Consider the following 23,848-nt stretch of genomic DNA (forward strand, 5'->3'; position numbering starts at 1 on the left):
CTCCCTCCCTCTCTGCCCCCTCCCCCCACTTTCCTTTCCCTCTCAAAACAAATAAATAAGCTTAAAAGAAAAATAACATTTCTTTATCAATCTAATCTACTTAGCTGTTGGCAGGTTGAGATTTTTTTTTTTTTAATATATATATAGGGGCGCCTGGGTGGCTCAGTGAAGCGTCCGACTTCAGGTCATGATCTCACGGCCCGTGGGTTTGAGCCCCATGTTGGGCTCTGTGCTGACAGCTCAGAACCTGGAGCCTGATTTGTATTCTGTGTCTCCCTCTCTCTCTCTGCCCCTCCCCAGCTCGCATTCTGTCCCTGTCTCAAAAATTATATATATTTCTTATTTTATTTTATTTTTATATATTTCTCCATGATGGAGTCAGGTATGTTACATCTTTTGAAATTTATACTTATTTTTTTACAAGTAAGTTTTTTTTTAAGTTTATTTATTTTGAGAGAGAAAGAGAGTGCAACTTGGGGAGGAGCAGAGAGAGGAAGACAAGAGAATCTCAAGCAGGCTCCGCACTGTCAACATGGTGTCCAACATGGGGCTGGAACTCCTCAAACTGTGAGATCATGACCTGAGCTGAAACCGAGTCAGACATTAAACTGGCTGAGCCGCCCAGGCTCCCCAGAAGTCAATTTAATTTAATTTAATTTAATTTAATTTTTTTTTAGAGTGAGAAAGTACAGGGGTGGGAGAGCAGGGGAGGGGCAGAGATAGAGGGAGAGCATCTTAAGCAGACTCCACACTCCTCAGGCAGCCCCAGGTGGGCCTCTGTCTCACAACCCTGAGATGTTGACCTCAGCCATTTCAGATGTTTAACCAACTGAGTCATTCGGGCACCCCATATACCCAGGTTCTTTCTTTCTTTTTTTTTTTTTTTTTTTTTTTTTTTGGATACCTATTTGTGGGCATGGTCACCTCTTATAATTATTTTTGTTTCTGTCATATCAGTTTGTTTTATTAAAAAAATTTTTTTTAACGTTTATTTATTTTTGAGACAGAGAGAGACAGAGCATGAACGGGGGAGGGTCAGAGAGAGAGGGAGACACAGAATCTGAAACGGGCTCCAGGCTCTGAGCTGTCAGCACAGAGCCCGACGCGGGGCTCGAACTCACGGACCGCGAGATCATGACCTGAGCCGAAGTCGGCCGCTTAACCGACCGAGCCACCCAGGCGCCCCTCTGTCATCAGTTTTAATGTGTCTGCTTTCACTTCTGATTGTACTTGGTCTTCTCTGTCCTTCTTCGCTGATTTAGTTACAGGTCTGTCATGTTTGTTGATCTTTTCTGAACAGCAGCTCCTTTTCTTGTTGACACTGTCCACTTTTTGCTATATCCTGTTTTGTTCATTTGTGGTTGATGTTTAGATTTCCTTCCTTCCTTCTAATTTTGTTCTCAAACGGTCCTTCTGACTTTTTGCCATACAGAAAAGCGACGTGTACTACAGGTGACGGTACTCCAGAATGATCTCTTAGGCTACGTGGTCAGCACGTTATATGCCAATTTCTGTGTGCCGGCAGGATGAGGTCCTGATGATTGCTTCTCAACCGTCTTGCTGAAGTTCTCCGATCGATTTTAATTTTGCATGTTAGAACTGGTCAGTGTATTTATCTGACAGTAGTTGGATAAAAATGATTTTATTTTTCTGTTATTTGATCTCTTTCAGCCGTATCTTCAAATGACACCCAGAGCTTGCTGCCAAAGCCGTGCATAGAATCTTGTTTTCAGAATGTGTCACTGGGTAGATATAAACAGAGTGCCCTTGAGAATTTACACTTAATGATAGACTGGGACAATGATGGAGAGAGTGCAGAGCATCCGAGATACGAAGGACGTATCCAAACAGAGATAACTGCCCATTATGAGAATCTCACCGCCCCAGACGGTGAAGGATATAAAACATTCTGGACGACATCCCTTTTTAAGTCAACTACTTCTGCAAAGCCTTGTGTTTCTGTAAGCAATGGCTCAAATCCAATGATCAAAGATACGTATATGCAGAATCCAAATTTGGAAAATCTAGAAAATTACCTAGTCCAGGCTGAAAATAATTATTTGAACCATTTTGAAAATAGGTTTGCATTGACCTTTCAGTCCAATATTTCTGAAAATCAGGGATTTAAAAATGAAGAAAAAAGCGCTATGTGGTATCAGTTTGAGAGTTCCTTCACCGAGGAGTCGACCCTGCAAAACTACCAGAGCATTTTCAATGAAAACATAATTGCTCAATACAGTGAATCTGAGAAGATATTTATCCAGGGGTCAAATGTTAATAAACATCTGATTACTCATTTTCCAGAGAACCATTTTGAGTGTAATAAATGGGAAGTCTTTTATCAAGGCTCCAACCTTATTATACATAAGAGTATGCATATGGGAGAGAATCCTTATAAATATAATGAATGTGACAAAGCTCTTAACCAGACCTCCAATGTTATTGATCATCAGAGAATGCATGTGGGAAAAAACTCCTACAGACGTAATAAACCTGGGAACATGTATAGTCAGTCATCAAGACTGTATATACATAAGACAATCGGTGCTGGAGAGAAAAGTTACATTTGTAACGAATGTGGCAAGGTCTTTATCCACCACTCAAGCCTTACTCAACATCACAGAATTCATACTGGAGAGAATCTTTACAAATGTAATGAGTGTGGAAAACTCTTTACCAGGCACTCACATCTTACTGAACATCACAGAATCCATACTGGAGAAAAACCATACAAATGTCAAGAATGTGGGATGGCCTTTACCCAGCATGCAACCCTTGTTGGTCATTACAGAGTTCATACAGGTGAGAAACCTTACCAATGTAAAGAATGTGGCAAGACCTTTAAATGGCACTCAATCCTTAGTAAACATTACAGAACTCACACTGGAGAGAAACCTTACATATGTAAAGAATGTGGCAAGGCCTTTAGGCAGCATACAACCCTTACTCACCATTACAGAACTCATACTGGAGAGAAACCTTACCAATGTAAAGAATGTGGCCAAGCCTTTATCCAGCACTCCAACCTTACTCAACATCACAGAATTCATACGGGAGAGAAACCTTACCAATGTAATGAATGTGGCCAAGCTTTTAACCATCACTCATACCTTACCCAACATCACAGAATCCATACTGGAGAGAAACCTTACCAATGTAAAGAATGTGGCCAGTCCTTTAACCAGCACTCCAACCTGACTCGACATCACAGGATTCATACTGGAGAGAAACCTTTCAAATGTAAAGAATGTGGCCAGGCCTTTAACCAGCACTCACATCTTAATCAACATCACAGAATCCATACTAGAGAGAAACCTTTCCAATGTAAAGAATGTGGCCAGGCCTTTAACAGACACTCAAACCTTACTCAGCATCACAGAATTCATACAGGAGAGAAACCTTTCCAATGTAAAGAATGTGGCCAGGCCTTTAACAGGCACTCATACCTTACTCGACATCACAGAGTCCATACTGGAGAGAAACCTTACAAATGTAAAGTATGTGGCCAGGCCTTTAACAGGCACTCAAACCTTACTCGACATCACAGAATTCATACTGGAGAGAAACCTTACAAATGTGAAGAATGTGGCCACACCTTTATCCAGTATTCACATCTTATTCAACATCACAGAATACACACTTAAGAGAAACCTTACCAAAGTAAAGAATGTGGCAAAACATTTAATCTCTGGTTAACCTTTACTCATTATCACAGAATTCACACTGGAGCAAACCTTACAAATCTAAAGAATGAGAAAACTATTAAGGACTTCTCAGCCCTTACTCCACATCAGAGAATTCTATTGGAGAGGAACCATACAAATGTCAAGAATGTAGCCCAACCTTTAAGCAATGCTAAACCCTGACTCCTGAACAGAGAAGTTATACTGGAGAGGAGTTTGCAAATATAAAGAATTTGGCAAGCCCTTTAATCAGAGGTCAAGCCTCATTCAACATCACAGAATTAATACTGGAGGAAAAATTTACCAATGTAAAGAATCTGGTAAGACTTTTAGGCTCAACCCTACTGAGCATCACAGACTTTATACTGAGGAGAAACATTACAGAAGTAAAGAATGTGGCAATCCTGTAGCCGAAACTCACAATTTGTTCAACATCATAGCTATCTTAACAGTTTAGAAACCGTAACATGTAGAGAAAGTTGCAGTGCCTTTAACCGGAATCCAAATGCACACCAGATTCAATCCCTGAAAATGTAATGAATGAGCAAAGACCTTCATTTTAATGTACATTTTAGCAAACACCAGAGTGCATAGAGGAAAGTGACTTGAAAGATATAAATATTTAGGAAAATATTTAATTGAATATCAAATGTCAATAGAGGTGACAAATCAAGTGGCAAGCATTATGTCAGTCAACCTATTTAGACATTACATCAAAATACTCATTATAAGTAAAAATACAAAGCTAAACACTTAGATAATATATATGCTAATATGCTTCAAAAGCTTAAGTGGATGGATTTTTGCATAGGTATAATTAATTTCAATGTGTTTTTTTTTTCTTACATTGACCCTGAGATATTTGACTAGCAAGTATTATTGTATTTCTACTCTCAAATCGCAGAATTCATTCCTAGTGGGTGTGTGAAAGTATGTGGCTGGTTGTTGATGCATCAAAGATATGAGATGTCCTTCATTAGGTGGGACTCCTGCATACCTAAATTTTCATGGAAGATGGAGGACAGTCTGATGTACAATATGAAGAAAATCTAAATGGAGATGCTATTTATGCTTATAATGAGATAGGTGTTCAGAACATCAATCTTCTCCATTTATTCAAAGTAAAACCTTTCCCGAATATGATAAGTATTTTTTATTTTACCAACTGGTATTTAAGAAAAAAGACATGGCAGTCTTGTAAAATACTGGCGTATCTTCATAACAGCTAAAATTCGATGTAGATAATGTCAGTTGATGTGGTTGAAATGGATCAATCCTCGCAGATGTCAGAAAGGATAGCAAATGCTTCCCCCAAACGGCATATGATTTTTAGATAGACATTTTTTAAGAAGGACCTCAGGCCTGAAAATTATGGAAAGTACTATTTCCACATCATTATATCAGGAGACCAATGCTTTTTGAATGCCTGTATTCTGTATTTTGAAGAAGGGTTATAGAGTGGATTTGGGATGCATTACTTAGTCTATTTGTGAACTTAATATATTTTAGTTACTAAAACATAATGGTTTTTAACGTGTTCGCATGGACGTGTAATGAATGAAGTATTATCCCACCACCAATGTTAACCTATCTCCTTTTTATTTAAGGTTGTAGGAAACTGATGATATCTATCACGTATTTGTAATGGAGTGGAATAATACACCTAGAAATCCATTTTCTCAGTGGCTTTAAAGTTTAAATAATGTGTGATTATTTTTTCCCTAGTTTCTCAATTGTATAATTTTCTCCTTTTCGGGACTAGTGGGATAGTACACGGATATATTATAGATTATATAGAGGTATTATAGACCGTTTAGCTCAAGGACTCCATGTTGGTGCCACTTGGCAGCCATTTTGTATAGCCAGTAGTTTCGCAGGGACTTGAACTAACACCGGCCTTTTCTCACTAGTATGGTCCCTAGATAACACCCTGTAGAGTCACAAGTTAGTGTAACTTTTTTTTTTTTTATTGTTTATTTATTTATTTTGAGAGAGAGAGGGTGAGGGGCAGAGAGAGACGGAGACAGAAAACCCCAAGCAGGCTCTGTGCCAGCAGGGCAGAACCCAACTTGGGCTAAACTCACAAGCCTTAAGATCATGATCTGAGTCCTTTAGCAGATTGAGTCACTCCGGCGACCCGTAGTGTAACTTCTGATATAACTTCTTCCCCCCCCTCAACTTTTCCCCTTGTGTGACCCTTAGAGAAGATTCCCACAGAATTTACCTAAACCTATTGTAGTCAATGACCCAATCTGGACCTTGCACAGGGACTCTAAAGCACCACATTATGGCCCCAAATAAAGGTATGTGCCCCCAGTCATAAGGGGGGGAATGTTTTGATACTTAACATGAAGTAAGCATGTATGTATGACAATACTGGTTGAGTAGTAGATACCCATAAGTAGGGAAACATTCCAATGGGAGTGATATAGCCCCAGGTAAGAGCTAGATAACAGGATGAAGAATTGGCATAAATTCTGCCTGTGGAGAGAAGACACTTGAGTTACACAACTGACTCTCTGCGTTTCAAAAAATAAAGCTTCTATTTTGTTTTATTTCCTAGTTATCTCTAGATCTCCAGTTCTGTTTTTCCTCATTTTTGTTTCCAGCTGCATAGGCATCAAAAACCTTTTCTCCCTGTGTTGGCGGCTAGAACGTCCTCACTGAAATCCTAAATGCGATCATAGAGATGTTTGGCCAGTGGGACATGGTACTTTTTTTTTTTTATTAAATTATTTTTTTAACGTTTATTCATCATTGAGAGAGAGAGACAGAGCGTGAGCTGGGGAGGAGTAGAGAGGGGAAAACAATCCAAAGCAGGCTCCAGGCTCCGAGCTGTCAGCACAGAGCCCGATGCGGCGCTCAAACTCACAAACTGCAAGATCATGACCCGAGCCGAAGTCGGTTGCTCAACCAACTGAGCCACCCAGGTGCCCCCAGTGGGACACAGTATTAATTCAGACATTTAGCACTGGGATGTGGAATGAGAACATAAGTAAAACGTGACCATGACATCATCTTTAGAGAGATAAGACCTATGAAATGAAAATGTGAGGTACCCTTTCAATGTGGCAAGGGAACTGGAGGTGGCTCCCTTTTGTCACCAAAGTCATAGGCAGCTCTTGGTGGTGTCATCTAATGAGTAAATGTCACAGAGATGAGGATTTTGGAAATGGGGTGAGTTTCTGAGGATTAAGAAATTCATCTTTTATCTTCATGATTCAGTCGAATTGTGTGTTACTGAAGAACAGATTTTGGATGGTGATTACTGTGATTGCCCAGACACAGATCAGTGACAGTGGATGGAGGAGGGGGTAATGAATGGTGCACAGGTGTGGGCCTAGCTATAAAATGTCACATATAAGAGTAAATTTTGGAGATGAAGCCTTCTGGACACTAATAGGATCAGCAAGTCATGTGCTGTGGTTGGTCTCATCAAAGCACTAATATCCCAGGTATATAAGCCCATTTATGGTTAGATCCACTCTACGAGGGTGACGTTTTAGGGAAGCTGATGCATTGCTGTGAGGGACCTTCCTGTCTTCAGTCAGCCCGTGATGAGTATAGTTCTGTGTTCTGATTCTTTCCAAGGCACAGAATTGTTGAAGTTGGAGAATTAGTGGCAGTGAGCATTTTTGATTCAAACAGTCCAGCACAAGTGTTCACTGACTAACGAACGAATAAGAGAGATACCGTCTATGTACACAACGGAATATTACCCAGCCATAAAAAGCAATGAAATCTTGACATTTGCACTGACCTGGATGGAGGTAGAGTATTGTATAAACGAAAAAAATCAGAGAACTACCGTCTGATTTCAGTCGTGTGTGATAAAGAATCAAGCAAATGGGGAAAAAAGCAAATCAAAAAATAGACTTAACTATATCGAAGAAACTGATGATTACCAGAATAGAGGTGGGTGGGTGGGGGCACGGGTTAAATAAGTGGTGGGAGTTACGGAACGCACTTGTGTTGAGCACTGGGTGTTGTATGGAATTATACAATCACTTGTACACCTCAAACTAATATAGTGTATGTTAACTAACTGGAATTTAAATAAAACCTTTAAAAAATAGTTGTGTTTTTTGCACATTTAAGCAAACATTTTCTCTTAACTGACTTGCAGGAGTTTCACAAAACCTACCTTGTAAACAAATTGAAACATTTATCTTTTCTCCCTACGGGATGCCTCCAGAATTCAGAAACTCTCAGTGACTATTAGCAATAGTTGATTTGTTCTCATATAAATGCCTCATTTAATAACACTACTTGAAACTACAAGGCTTAGTTTGAAAATACAGCTGAATCCTTGCCTCGTGAAACTTTGACTAATTAAACTGACCTATTGTCAGGACTAAAGTACCAGATCGAGGGTGTGAAAAATCTACCAGGTCAAGTTTTAATATGTGAACTACCATAGAAGTTGCAGATGGGGGAACTGAAGTGGTTTAGGACAACCTGCTCCGCCTGCCCTCACCCCTCCTCTCAGCCACAATATGCCACTTTGTCCCGTTGATAATTTGAGGTGAAGGTACTTTGAACTTGTGAGCTCAAGAGAACTTTCCCCCTCCCTTAACCACACAGAAGAGTCTAAGTTGTATGGCTTTTCCCACAGTAAGAGTTACTAACCAAGATAAAGTTTATCTGAGTGACACATCTGTGAGGTAGGACAAGCCTCTAGTTACCAAATATATACTCTTATCACCCTGTGAAGTGCATTCCTTTCCTAGGAAGCTCCAGACACCTACCCCCTTTTCCTTAGTTCTGGATGACATATGTGCCTCATCTTGCCTGACAGTCTTTGGAATTTCCACCTCTGTGGATTCCCTGTATATACACCTATTAAATTTGATGGTCTGTTAACCTATCTCATGTCAGTTTGATTCTTAGTCCAGCTAGAAGGATCTTTGAGGCAACAAGAATCCTTGTTCTCTGGCAGGATTTGACTTAAATGCCTCATTTCTTGGCATTCCTTTTCAAGTAAAAAAAACATGGTGGAGCAGTAGGAAGTACTTCTAGAGGAGTTGGTTTTTTGAGCTCAGTTTTTGCCATGATTTCAGAGGCTTCCTTATTTGTTTACTGCATTGATACTATCTTGTTAGTGTTTTTTTTAAAAAAAAAACTTACAAGAAGCAGTCAAAATATGTGTCCCATTCAATTTGTTTAGTTGAATAGATGGCTCTCTGGAGGTGGATGCATAAGTACACACATTAAGTATTTCAAGGGTCCTCATTCAGGCCACTTGAGCATTCAAATCATCCTTAGTACAACTCTATTTAGATATTGCAAACATGTTCTCCATGTGTGTTAAACACGAGTTCCCACCAGATTGTTGGAAGGTCTCCAACAATTGTCTCCATCCTTTTCCCCATTTTAGTGATTTATTTTGATTCCTAGTGGGTTTAGGTGCTCAACACTACCTAAGGGGTTTTAGCTGTGATTGAATGTGCTAACTAGAGTGATGTTGCTCCTGCAAAAATTTGCTCCTGGAATTGGTTCATTATATTTTGTGTCTTGGTTTTCTCTGCACTTAGCCTGCCTAAATTCAAAGTGCTCAGCATGTTAAGTGGCTGATTCTTCTATGGTTCCCCTGAGAGAGTAACTAAATTATTTGTGACATGAATGGGAATCCCTGTGGGATGGCTGCTGGGTGCTGTTGACTCTGTCCCTGTCTAATGAGAAGAACTAATGTCCTTTGTTTTGGGATTCGTTCAGAATCTCATGTACAGAATGCATCAAGCATTTACATTGGCAAGACTGAAGAATTCTAAATTTCTTTTTTTTTAATGTTTATTTTAGAGAGAGAGAGAGTCAGAGCACAAGGGGGAAGGGGCAGAGAGAAGGAGACACAGAATCCAAAACAGGTTCCAGGCTCTGAGCCATCAGCACAGGGCCCAATGTGGGGCTCGAACTCATGGACTGTGAGATCATTACCTGAGCCAATTTTGGATGCTTAACCAACTGAGCCACCCAGGCACGCCAAGACTTTTAAATTTCTTTAAAAAGATTTTTTTTTTTTTAACATTTATTATTGAGAGACAGAGAGAGACAGAGCAGGATCATGGGAGGGGCAGAGAGAGGGGGAGACAGAATCTGAAGCAGGCTCCAGGCTCTGAGCTGTCAGCACAGAGCCCGACACAGGGCTTGAACTCATAAACTGTGAGATCATGACCTGAGCCGAAGTCAGTCGCCCAACCAACTGAGCCACCAGGCGCCCAAAGACTTTTAAATTTCTAAGAGGAAGAGTCATCTCTGCCACAGACCTGCAATCTGTTCTTTCCTGACTCTACAGTATATGGCGGCCATGCAGTATTCCAAAGGAAAATGATCATCCTTTATTAGAGTCCTAACTGAACACCAGCCTATTGTGTAACATGCGGCTAATGGACTGCACATGGGGAGTTACATCAGAAACAGTCCCCATTGCCAGTCGAGAAACAACACAAGCACAGACCCAGAACCACAAAGCCTCTTAGATTCTGAAACCAGAAGAGTACAAGTCCTCACCAAAATGAGTTTATGATGAAACTCTAATAAAAAATGTCTGGTGTCATCACATACTAACTGTTTATCAAAAGAGGTTTTTCCAGTCCGATGCCTTATTTCTCTCACTGGACAATGAAAGCACCATAGTCAAGTTATTTCGCATCTTCCTTCATGGTCTCCTTAAAACTAAATTTTTGATGCATAGTCCGTTTAAATCTTTTTTTTGTTTGTTTTGCTTTGTGATGGTTTAATTATAAATTTTATCTTGTACTTGTAAAATAGAACAATTACTTCTGGCTTAAAGTTTTGCTTAGGTACATATTTGTAGGTTGAGGCCAAACGGACACAATTTTGGGAAGGTGACCTTTCTGGTGTGTCTATTTCAGAACAAATGCAAAAGGGTTACAAATTAATATTTGAGTCCTAAGAAAACCCTTCCTTTATAAACGCATTACATTTGTTCCTCCATATAATGGGATATAGCAAACTAAAAAAAAAAAAAAAAAAAAAAAAAAAATATATATATATATATATATATATATATATATATATATATAGTATGTCAGCATTTCCTAGTAACTTCTCTTGAATCTATTTTTGTTTTTAGAATTATTTTTAGTTGAAAAAAATTTTTAATGTTTATTTTTGAGAGAGAGAGAGAGAGCACTAGCAGGGGAGGGGCAGAGAGAGAGGGAGACACAGAATCTGAAGTGGACTCCAGGCTCTGAGCTGTCAGCACAGAGTACGATGCAGGGCTTGAATCCACAAACCGCAAGATCGTGACCTGAGCTGAAGTTGGACGCTTAACTGACTGAGCCACACAGGCACCCCATTATTTTTAGTTTTTTAAGTTTTCTAATATTTATTTTTAGAGGGGGGAGAAGGGGCTGAGAGAATCTGATGTAGGGCTCAATCTCACAGCACCCTGAGATCATGACCTGAGCCAAAATCGAGTCAGACACTTAACCAACCGAACCACCCAGGTGCCCTATTTTTAAGATTGAATGTTGTACAGCTTGGGCAGTTATATTCCTCAGGCCAATACCATCTAGACTATATAAATGTATAAAATAAAATTTAAAATTCATTATTCTTCTATATTGAAGACTAAAGCACATAATGCTAGTGTAGGGCTCAGAGGTGAAATATATTTCTCTTCAGTATTTGAGAAAATACGAAATCCTTTCAACAAAATCCAAGAAACATAATAATCCTAGCTGGTGACATTAAGGATAAAGGACCTCATTCACTCCTTCATGCAGCGATTTGTTGGTCCCAACTGATTTCCAAATTGGATCACTGTAGTGAGTTATCTATGCTGGAAACTCTGAAAGTCAGCTCTGGGATCCATATTTGTTTTGTGTTCTGCTCTGTCAGCAAGAACGATAAATTTGATGGTACGATATTGGACGTGTCAGGAGCTTTAGTGACCGAGCAAAATGACGTCTCACTTTACTGTGACCTGTTTTCACTATGTGTACTTTATGTATCTAATAATTATTTCACTACAAATTAAATTCTTGTTTCTTCATCTGTATTGTTATATATCTAATATTTTATTGCTGCGCAAATCAAATTGTGTAATAAGAAAATCTCTCTGGATTTAAGCAGGTTTGAAATGTTATGTTACAAAAAAACCATTTACAGTTAGCATTCAGCCTTCCATTGCACTTCATTGCCTTACTATTAGGATAAGTTAAATTCGAACACTTCTATTGTCCCCCAGCTCATCACAAATAATAGAAATGGTATGATTTTATGGCCTAAAGTGAAAGTGGAAAAAAAAGGAATAGAAAAATGATAGCAGATCTCTTTAAAAAAAAAAAAAAAAAAAGCGCCATAGATCAACCAGATCTGCTCAGTGGTGAGTGTCTCAAAACTGTCCCCAGAACAAGTTTCTAGGGAGTTCCTGGATGGTGTGAGAAATAAGCCGTCAACCCAGTCAAAGGAGGGATGAGGAGACTCAGATCACAGTGAAGAAAGGCTTTACTCAAGGTACTTGCAAGAGTGGTTTCTGCGGGATAGGCACACAGGGCGCAGTCACAGCAGACAGTTTATCTCCTAGCATGCAAGTCCCTCCCCTGATTCTTCATTGGCTGAGCACTACAGGTAAGTCCCTCCCCTGGTTCCTCATTGGCTGAGCATTACAGAGGTTACAGCCTTACCCAAAGTTGCTTGTGCCCAGGTAGGGCAAAAAGTAGTCTGATTCAAAAAAGGGTGCATTCTCTGAGGTGACACAGGGACTTTCAGTCCCTCCTCCCTCTGTTCTTTGGCTCATGCTTATTGCAAAACCCACAAAAATAAGACCACTAAATGGAGAGGGGAAGAAGAACAAGGAAGTGAAGTGTCTAAGCATTTGGGACTCCAATGTGGGGAGAGGGGGGAGTCTGTACATATTTCCAATAGGTTGTAAACCTATTATTAATTAGACTGCACAGCTTTTATTTGGTATTTCTGAAAATGATTCATCTCCCTTCTCACAATGGGACCTTGAGATGCCCCCACTGGTAGGGGCCAATTGATCATGGGCAGAACATCCACATGGGACTGGGTTCCCTTTATGCTCACCAAAATAGTAACCAAAGCAAATGAGTTTGTCCACCATGTGCAGCAAGCCATAAAATCATACACTGGCCTTTTGCAGTGAACCAATTTAAGCTGTTTATTTGTGTGGACCCACCCAGGAGAAGGAGGAGCTAATGCTCAAAAGTCTTGAACTCCCCAGTGGCTTGCAAGTGAAGGCTTTTAAGGGGAAAATTGAGTTCAACAGTCCTCTGATGAGACAGAGCATGGGCTAGATTCAGGCCCCCTTAACATTGACCATGAAATCCAACATTGTTTGACTCCCTCCATTAGGGAAAAAAACAAAAACAAACAAACAAACAAACAAAACTCTGCATCTCGAGTAGTTTATGTTGCAGGACTTCAGAGGGAGGATGCTTTCTATGAACACTGGCAAAGACTGGTCCAAACCAGCGTGCGCCAAGATGGACTCTCCCTGACCTCTACACTTTTCTTTGTGCTGTGTCCCTTGTGACACTTTCCTTTGTGCTGCGTCCCTTCTTCTCAGGCACAAGATGCAATGAAACCTTGCCTGAAACTTCAATTTGGTTTGTGATCAATTTCTCTTGCTTAGAGAGCCCAAGGGCATAGTTTGGTTCATTGGCATTGAAAAGGTGGATGCCATCGATTGGAGACCCCTGAGGCCATGTTAGGAGATGTTGCTTGATAACTTCTGCTGCCACTTTACCTGATATCATAGAGGTGTATTCCATCTCAAAAAACCGTGAATCAGAAAAGTGTCTTTTTTCTTTATGTTAAAGGTTTTATTGGATGCATCTGGTAGTTATATCTGCAAGGTAGTGCTGATTAATCCCTTGTAAACTAGTGGGGTTACATTCCTATCTCTTGAGTCGAGACTACATGTTCCTTGGCTGGTACATCTGTGCCTGGGGGCAGTATGACCTGTGCATTCTTTCATCTGAACTGACAAGATCAATGCTGGTGGCTTCATTGGACCAACTGTGTGTGGATACTCTCAGGGAGTGTGAATTTATTTCCGCTTTCAGGTCCTTCTGCCTGGACAGAGAATCCAACTGAAATGAGACAGATTAACAGGAGAAGATCAAATTAAATTTCATAGGTATAAGGAACCCTCACAGACACAGAAATCCCAAAGACTATCAGGCAAAATGGGGTATATATGTCGTCCTGAACTAAGGAGGAGGGTCTGGGACCTCGCGGTGGAGAAATGCCCTTCACAGGGCTATAATAAAAGCAGGTGTTTGGTAATTAGATGTTTGCCCTTTCACACAGTCACTCAGATAAAATTTGTCTCTGGTGATAATACTTATTCTTTGAAAGATCCCCAATTTAGATTCTTCTACATAGTAAAGGGAGAGGATAAAAAGGTTTTCTTGGGCCCACAGGGTGTCAGTTGCCTTTATCCCCCCCACAAAATTTTCATGCCAAAATGTCCCATGTTGGGGCAGCTTGCCCCTGGCCCCTACAGAACATTGCTTTAAGGTAGTCTCTGTATATAGATGTGTGTGCCATGTTAGATAAACTCTAGACCAGATAATCTTGGTTAAAACCTAGTTTCTTCAATTTATTGGTTGTTTGGTAAAATACTGTTGTAAAGGAGAAAAAGTATTATGTTGTTCTCAAATTATTTTGGTGGGTTTTTTTTTTCTTGCATTAACTTATAAAAATTGTTACACTACTAATGTAGTAATAGTAAATGTTCAAAAAGGATTGTAGCTTCCATTTTTCATATTCTAGTAGAACCCATAATTGCCATAAAAATCATTCCATTCAAGGGGTCCTGGGTGGCTTATTCAGTTGAGCTTCCAACTTTGACTCAGGTCACGATCTCACGGTTCGTGAGTTCGAGCCCCACTTCTGACTCTGTGCTAACAGTGTTGAACCTGCTTGGGATTCTGTTTCCTTCTCCTTCTCCTTCCTTGTCTCTTCCTCTTAAGTAGGCACAATGCCCAACATGGGGCTTGAACCCACAACCCTGAGATTAAGAGTTGCATGCTCTTGGGGGCGCCTGGGAGGCTCAGTCAGTTAAGCGTCTGACTTCGGCTCAGGTCATGATCTCATGGCTTGTGAGTTTGAGCCCCGCGTCAGGCTCTGTGCTGAGAGCTTGGAGCCTGGAGCCTGCTTCAGATTCTCTCTCTCTCTCTCTCTCTCTCTCTCTCTCTCTGACTCTCCCCTGCTCACATTCTGTCTCTCTCTCTCAAAAGTAAATAAACATTAAAAAAATTTTTAAAAAAGGGATGCCTGCTTCAGATTCTGTGTCTCCCTGTCTCTCTGACATTCCCCTGCTTGTGTTCTCTTTCTCTCAAAAATAAATAAATGTTAAAAAAACATCATTCCATTCAAACTCCTCAAATAACAATGTTTTGGGGAAATTATTTTCTAGAATTCTATAATAGCCTCTCTTCTCTAATGAGGACAATACTGGATTGAAAATTAAAGAATCTGTAACAAAACTCACATTCCCTTTTTTTTTCAAAAAATTTTAATGTTTATTCATTTTTTTTGAGAGACAGAGAGACAGAGTGCAAGCAGGGTAGGGGCAGAGAGAGAGACACACACAGAATCCAAAGCAGGCTCCAGGCTCTGAGCTGCCAGCACAGAACCCAATGCGGGGCTTGAACTCATGGGCTGTGAGATCATTATCTGAGCCAAAGTCAGATGCCCAACCTACTGAGCCACCCAGGTGCCCCTGTTACTTCTATTTAAATTAAAAAAAAAAAAAGTTTATTTATTTTGAGAGAGAAAGAGAGAGCAGGTAAGCATGAGCAGGGAACAGACAGAGAGAGAGAGAATCCCAAGCAGGATCCATACTGTCAGCATAGAGCCTGACACAGGACTCTATCCCAGGAACCATGAGATCATGCCCTGAGCTGAAATCAAGAGTCAGATACTTAAATGACTGATCCACCGACGTGCCCCCGTTGTTGCTTGTAAAGGATGAATTTCAGCCTTGGCATTCTGTGTAAAAGTGGGAGTGTCTCTAATAACATTCTATAGTGTCATTTAGTGCTTGTAAAATTTTTATTAGAGCATTTTATGATTCAGTGAAAAGAATTTTCTGAGCAATTTATAGCATATAACATGCTACTGTTTCAAATGCTTGCTTTTCTTGAGTGCCCACTCAGTTTAAAAATTATGGTTAGGGGCGCCTGGGTGGCTCAGTCGGTTAAGCCTTCAACTGCAGCTCAGGTCATGATCTTGCAGTTTGTGAATTTGAGCCCCACGTTAGGGCTCTGTGCTGACAGCTTAGAGCCTGGAGCCTGCTAAGGATTCTGTGTCTCCCTCTCTCTCTCTGCCCCTCCCCTGTTCACGCTCTGTGTCTGTCTGTCTCTCTCTCTCAAAAACAAACATTAAGAAAAATCTTAAACTTATGGTATCTAGAAGGATCCTTTGTATGCTTTATTCAGAATTTTTTCAGTTAACATTTTACTTAATCTTGTTTTGCAATCCAATAACAAAGCTTTCTATTTTTTAAAGTTTATTTTGAGAGAGAGAGAGAGAGAGAACATACGCATGCCCATGAGCAGACGAGGGGCACAGAGAGAGGGAGAGCATGAATCCCAAACACTGTCAGCATAATCCACACTGTCAGCATGGAGCCCCACACAGGGCTCAATCCCAGGAACTGCGAGATCATGACCTGAACTGAAACCAAGGGTCAGATGCTGAACTGAGTCAACCACCCAGGCACCCCAGAGCTTCCTTTTTAATGATAGTTGCCACATCATTAATTAATTGTGCTTTTGTTTTTTATCTATGTTTTGTAATCTTGAATAACAATTTTCATTGCAGTTGAGGACAGTGTAGGGTTTAATTCAAATAGCAGTCAGCCATATGTCACTTGCCAATAAAATTATGTGTAAATTTATTTGTGTAAATATTACCCGTATGTTGTTGTTTCATGACTTAACTTTGTTTGTTTGTTTTTTGGTTAGTTGTCGGTGGTTGTTTTATCCTGTTTTATCCCGGGTGAGTTGTCGTAATAGAATTAATGTCGTCAACTATTTGGGAATGAATTCATATTCTCTTTGGGAGAGAAACACCGTTTTGAATTGAACGTCATTTTGTTAAACTTTTATCTCTGTATCAATTTTAAGTGTCATAAATTATTATTAATTGTGGTCCAAAATATATGCCATGAAATTTACCATTTTAACAGTTTTTAACTGAAGTATTAAGTGTATTTACATTATTGCAAAACCCACCTCTTGAATTTTCTCATCTTGCAAAACTGAAACTCCATATCTGTTAAAGCAGCCACTTCCACATTTGTATCTACTCTAAGCCGCTTGCTTGCCCTTCCTCCCTTCCTTCCTTCCTTCCCTCCTTCCTTCCTTCTCTCTCTCCCTACCTCCCCCCTTTTCCTTCCTTCCTCCCTTCCATCCTTCCTTCCTTCCCTCCTTCCTTCTCTTTCTCTCTCCCTCCCTCCCTTTCCTTCCTTCCCTCCTTCCTTCCTTCTTTCTCTCTCCCTCCCTCCCTTTCCTTCCTTCCCTCCTTCCTTCCTTCTTTCCTTCCTTCCTTCCTTCCTTCCTTCCTCCCTTCTTCATGAGGTTCAAGACATTAATTTAGCCACTTAAATGAAATCATACTGTATCTCTCTTTGTGACTCATAGATTTCACTTAATATAATATCATCACTTTTTAACCATGTTGTATAAAACGACAAGATGTGTTTCTTTTTTCTTTTTTTTAATTTTTTTTTTCAACGTTTATTTATTTTTGGGACAGAGAGAGACAGAGCATTAACGAGGGAGGGGCAGAGAGAGAGGGAGACACAGAATCGGAAACAGGCTCCAGGCTCTGAGCCATCAGCCCAGAGCCCGACGCGGGGCTCGAACTCACGGACCGCGAGATCGTGACCTGGCTGAAGTCGGACGCTTAACCGACTGTGCCACCCAGGCGCCCCTGTGTTTCTTTTTTCAAAGCTGAATATGATGCTAGTGCATTTAAATGCTATATTTTCTTTATCCATTCATGAACATTTCTGTTGCTTGCATTTATTATTAGCTTTTCTGAATAATGCTGCTGCCCATCTGCTTGTGCAAATATCTCTTGCGGATCCTATTTTGAATTCTTTTGATTATATAGTCTCAAGTGGGATGGCTGGATCACACGATAACATGATTTCAAAAGTTGTGAGGAAACTCCAGTCTGTTTTCCATAGTGGTCGCACCATTTGCATTTCCTCTAGCAGTCCATAGGGTTCCAATTTCTCCTCTTCCTTTCCAACACATGTAGCTTTTTTGTTCTTGTTTAATAGTGGGGGTGAACAAGTATGAAGTGACAACTCACTGTTTGATTTGTATTTCTCTAATGAATAGGGATTTTGAGCATCTTTCCTGTGCTGGTCCATTTGTGTACCTTCCTTGGATTATGTCCATTCAATCCTTTGTCCAGTTTTTAATCATGCTAGTTGCTTTGTGTTTGTTGTTGCAAGAGTTCTCTGTGTATTCTAGATGTTAATTCATTATGCTCTGGAGGCTCTGCGAAAAATTTCCTTCCATTTCTCAGGTTGCCTTTTCACTCCACTGTTTCCTTAAAATTACTTTCTCTGGTTTCCATATGTGTGAATATATTGCATTTGATTTCCTTAGTCTCAAGGTATTTACTGGTTATTATTTTTTTTTTTAATTTCATTTTGACCCATTGATTGTTTCAGAGTGCGTTGTTCAATTTCCAAGTATTTGTGGAATTTCCAATTTTCCACCTGCTATTAACTCTTAGTTTCTTTATGTGGTGGTCAAAGAAGACACTGGTATGATTTCATCATCTTAAATTTGTTAACTTGTTTTGGGGACAGTTGGGTGGCTCAGTTGGTTAAGCATCTGACTCTCAATCTCAGCTCAGGTCTTGATATCAGGGTTGTGAGTTCAAGCCTCTACTTAAAAAAAAAAAAAAATTCAAGAAGGCCTAAGCAAATTTGTTAACTTGTTTTGAAGGCAAACAGATTGTCTCTAATAGAGGATGTTCCGTGTATGATTGAGAAGATTGTGTATTCTGCTCTTGCCTGGTGGAGTGATCTGTGTTACGTCCATTATATGTAATTGGTCTATAACATTGTTCAAGTACTCTCCTTCTTGGACTTGAATGTGGTCCTTCTATCCAGTTAAATCGAGGTATTACCCTCTGCTACTGTGCTGATGCTGTGTATTTCTTGCTTCACTTCTGTCTTTTGGGCTTCATATATATGAGATCTCTGGTGTTAGGTACACACATAATTGTTCTAGTACCTGGGTAATTTCATTCTTTTATGTACATATAATGTCGTTTTTCTGTTCTGACACTCTATGAACTTAATGTATATTTGTCTGATATAAGTATGGCCACCCATGCCCTCTTTTGGTTTCCATTTGCCCGAATTGTCCTTTAAAAAAATTTTTTTTTACATTTATTCATTTTTAAGAGACAGAGACAGAGCACGAGTGGGAGAGGGGCAGAGAGAGAGGGAGACACAGAATCCGAAGCAGGCTCCAGGCTCTGAGCTGTCAGCACAGAGCCCGACGCAGGGCTCAAACTCATGAACCATGATTTCGTGAGCTGAGCCAAAGTCGGAAGCTTAACCGACTGAGCCACCCAGGCGCCCTGGTTTATTTGTTTTTAATGGAAGGTGGTAAAGCATCCCTGTGGGTTCTGTCTGGAGCTTTCTGCTAGTCCTTAAAAAATCCTGAATCCTAGTTTTCTCCAGTATCTAGCTACAACTCCCCAAATTAATGTCTTGAACTTTTTCCTTTTTGCCTTGGAATCATGAGAACTAAAACTTCTTTTTTTTAAGCTCTGCAAGCTGAAGCTGAGGAAAAATTACCACAACAGGTTACCTATGGGGAAGCTGCTCGCTGTATGAACCGCTCAGAAAGTTCATCACAACACCTGATACCATCATGAGAGACATTCTAAAATTTTTCAATGTTTATTCATTATTTTTGAGAGAGAGAGAGAGAGAGAGAGAGAGTGAGTGAGCAGGGGAGAGGCAGAGAGAGAGGGAGACACAGAATCTGAAACAGGCTCCAGGCTCTGAGTGGTCAGCACAGAGCCTGACACTGAGATCATGACCTGAGCCGAAGTCAGATGCTTAACCAACTGAGCCCCCCAGGCGCCCCAGAAATATGCTTTTACCTCCTTTTACTTGCATCTTATGTGTGTCCTTAGATTTAATGTGACTCTTTTATAGCCAGGAGGATGTTGGATCTTGTGTTTTATTCACTCAGCCGATTTATGCCTTTTAATGCGGGGGTGGGGGAGTTTAATCTACGTACAAAGTAATTCCTGAAAGGGAAGGACTATGGCTGCTGTTTTCTCATAGATTTCTGTACTTTTTGTAGCTATTTTATCCCACCTTTCTTTTCTTCCTGTGTCCCATTATGTTTCTTTGATGTTTGTAATGACATAACTTGATACCATTCTCATTTCCTTTTTATGTCTTCTACAGTTTTTTTTTTGTTGTTGTTTTGTTTTTTGTTACCATGGGGATTACTTAAAACCTCCCAAAGCTGTAAGAAACCATTTTAACCAGATATTGGCAGTAGCATACAAAACTCTACTACTTGGCGTGTCTGGGTGGCTCAGTCGGTTAAGCATCTGACTTCAGCTCAGGTCATGATCTCGTGGCTCATGAGTTCGAGCCCCACGTCCTGCTCTGTGCTGACAGCTCAGAGCCTGGAGCCTGCTTTGAATTCTGTGTCTCCCTCTCTTTCTGTTCGTCCCCTGCTAGCACTCTGTCTCTCTCTTAATAATGAATAAACATTAAAAAAAAAACCAACTCTACTACTTATCCTGTCCATCCTTGCACCCACTTTATGTCACCAATAACCCCAATTCTCTCTTTTATGTGGTGTAGTCTATAATTTCGATACATCATTTTATACTTTCATTTTATTTTTTAAATTTTTGTCATATAAAAAGAAGCAATTTGTGTTCCCTCAATAAAACATTCTAGGTTTCTATCTTTGTGTAAACAGTTACATTTGCCAGAGAGCTTTATCTTATCATGTGGTTTTAGTTACTGTTTGGAGTCAATGCATTTTAACCAGAAAGACTTCCTTTAATGTTTCTTGTAGGGCAGGTCTAGTGGTTTTTACCTGGGGAATTCTTCATTTCTCTATTTTTGGAGGACAAAAGGCCAAATGCACCACCTTTGGTTGATAGTTTCTGATCTTTCAGTACTTAATATATTATCTCATGTACTTCTTCATGTAAGTCCTGCTGAGAGACCATTCATATTCTTAGAGGAGCTCTGTTGCACAAGATAAGTTGCTTTTCTCATGCTGTTGCAAAATTCTCTTTTCACTTGTGATTTTTTTAATTAAATATTTAACAAAAAGTTTTTAAACGATTTTATTTATTTTTGAGAGACATAGCACGAGCACGGGAGGGGGAGAGAGAGACAGAGACACAGAATCTGAAGAGGCTCCAGGCTCTGAGCTGTCAGCACAGAGCCCGACGCGGGGCTCAAACCCACCAACCGTGAGATCATGACTTGAGCTGGAGTCAGAGGCTTAACCGACTGAGCCACCCAGGCGCCCCATGTGATTTTTTTTTAAATGTTTGTTTATTTTTGAGAGAGCTCAAGTGGGGAAGGGGCGAAGAGAGGGGGACAGAGGATCTGAAGTGGACTGTGCTCTGGAAGCAGACGGTGCACTGCGGGGTTTGAACTCACTAACCACAAGACCATAACCTGAGCTGAAGTTAGACACTCAACCGACTGAGCCATCCAGGTGCCCCTCACTTGCAATTTTTGATGTTAATTATAATGTGCCACTGTGCCCATGTCTTGACATCTAACCTACTTAAAATTCACTGAGCTTCTTGGATATGTGTCTTTCTTTCCACAGTTGTGAGAAGGATAAGCCAGTAGCTCTTTATGTAAGTTCTCTGCCCCCTTTCACTCTCCTCGCCTTAGGGGGTCCCCTTAACATATATATTCTGAAAGGGAAGGACTTCAGAATATATTCATCCACTTTTGGTGTCCCATAAATCCCTTAGACTCTATCCTTTTTCACATGTACTTTGCTCCCCTCAACGTATGATTTGGGGCGTCTGGGTGGCTCAGTCAGTTGGGCCTCTGACTTCAGCTCCGGTCATGATCTTACAGCTCGTGGGTTCGAGCCCCGCTTCTGGCTCTGTGCTGACAGCTGGGAACCTGGAGCCCGTTTCAGATTCTGTGTCTCCCTCTCTCTCTCTGCTCCTCCCCTGCTCACATACTCTCTCTCTCTCTCTCTCTCTCAAAAAATAAACATTAAAAAATAAAAATTAAAAAAAAAACCCAAGGGGTCTTTAAGTTGTTTAATTCTTCCTTCTGTTTGATCGAGTCTGCTGACCCTTTAGTGTACTTTTAAATTCAGTTATCGTACTTTCAAGCTCCCAATTTCTGTTTGGTTGTTTTTTTATACTTACTTTCTGTCTCTTTGGATTCTCATTTTGGTCATGCATAATTTACCAGATATCATTTTAGTTACCTGTCTGCTTTCTCCTCTTCCTTCGTGAGCACCTTTATGATGGTTATTTTGAATCCTTTCTCAGGTAATTAATAGTTCTTTGTTAATTGAGAGCCAGTTTTGAAGTTTTATTTTGTTCCTTTGATTGGACCGCGTTCTTCTGTTTCCGTGTATGCCTTGCAATCTTTTGCTGAGGTTTGGGAATTTAAAAACCGGCCTCTGGTCCCAGGATATATGCACTTGCTTTCTATGGAGAACAGAAATAACAGCCACTTGTGTAGTAAGTCTGGGGCCCGTCAAACATATGCTGGGATGTGTAATGTCTGGGTGTAATTAAAGAAGTGTTTGTTGTTTCTTGTTCGGTGCACACCATGCATCCCTCTCCTGACGTTGCTCAGCTCTGCAGTCTCGCTGGTGTTTGAACGAGTACTTACCTGTTCTGAGGGTGGACAATACAATGCATCAAGAGGGTGTTCCCATTCCCTCAGCCCTCCACGTCATGCATGACACGGGCAGCCGCCATGAAGCCAGATTATTGCCCACACACATCACTCATATCTTCCTCTCCTGAGCAGAGTTGAGAGTTTTCTCATGGTCTTGTCAGAGAGTGCCAGGGAGAGAGAGCAGCTTTGGTGAGCAAGGGTAACAGATTTTCTTTCTTTTTTCAAACTGGTGGTTCTTCATTTGTGCCAGCCTGGAGGTGCTGTGTTCTCCCAACAGGCTTCTGGAGCACTCAAAAAGGCAATTTGGTGAGTTTGTATCTCCACAGAAGAGGAAAGTCCCGGTGCTGCCCTTTTCTCCATCTTCCTGATGTCCTATGATGGATATGAATTTTTTACATTAGCATTTTAAAGTATATACAGGTAGGTGTAGTAAGTGGGATAATTTCTTAGGTAATTTCTCAGTTATGTCTTCTTATGAAACCTGGGATTTTGTTTTAATAATTTTTTTAAAATTAAAAAATAAATGTTTATTTATTTTTGACAGAGAAGAGAGAGAGAGAGAGAGAGAGCGAGCATGAGCAGGGAAGGGGCAGAGAAAGAGACACACACACAGAACCCAAAGCAGGCTCCAGGCTCTCAGCTGTCAGTACAGAGCCCGACACAGGACTCAAACTCATGAACTGTGAGACCTTGACCTGAGCCAAAGTCAGATGCTCAACCGACTGAGCCACCCAGGTGCCCCAATAATTTTTTTAATGTTTATTCACTTTTGAGACAGAGAGAGAGAAGAGAGAGAGAGAGAGAGAGAGAGAGAGAGAGAGAGAGAGAGAGATTGAGAATAAGCAGGGAAGGGGCAGAGAAAAAGGGAGACACGAATCCAAAGCAGGCCCCAGGCTCCAAGCTGTCAGCACCAAGCCAGATATGAAGCCTGAACCCATGAACCACGAGATCATGACGTAGGCAGAAGTTGGATGCTCAAAGCCAACTGAGCCTCCCAGGCGTGCTGTGACACCTGGGAGTTTTGACAAAGACAGGCAAAGAAGATTTATTCCATAAAGTGCTATTGGGAAGATATGGAAGCTGTGACTTTAAGAAAGCACAGTTCATGAAAGATAGAGAAAGTGATTGAAGGGAGTGAAAGGCAGAATGAAGGTTATTATGGGTATAAGTAAACTTCTATGATGGACTCCTTACTGCCACAAGAGATGGGGTGTAGAAAACATTTTGGGCAAAACCCTGCTTTAAGACAGGTATGTTTGCA

The 23,848-nt window shown here is 40.5% G+C and overlaps 1 protein-coding gene across 1 annotated transcript in view; it reads left to right on the plus strand.

Moving 5' to 3' along the window:
- The window catches only part of LOC125152970 (zinc finger protein 345-like), an 80,312-nt gene extending 72,841 nt beyond the window's left edge, over positions 1 to 7,471 (plus strand). The window contains exon 6 of the mRNA XM_047835729.1: positions 1,672 to 7,471. Within this exon, the coding sequence (XP_047691685.1) occupies positions 1,672 to 3,644 (1,973 nt within the window). The 3' untranslated portion in view covers positions 3,645 to 7,471. The remainder of the gene's footprint in view (positions 1 to 1,671) is intronic.
- The last annotated feature ends 16,377 nt before the right edge of the window (positions 7,472 to 23,848 follow it).

This window comes from Prionailurus viverrinus, chromosome E2, assembly GCF_022837055.1.
Source record: "Prionailurus viverrinus isolate Anna chromosome E2, UM_Priviv_1.0, whole genome shotgun sequence".
Taxonomy (NCBI): Eukaryota; Metazoa; Chordata; class Mammalia; order Carnivora; family Felidae; genus Prionailurus; species Prionailurus viverrinus.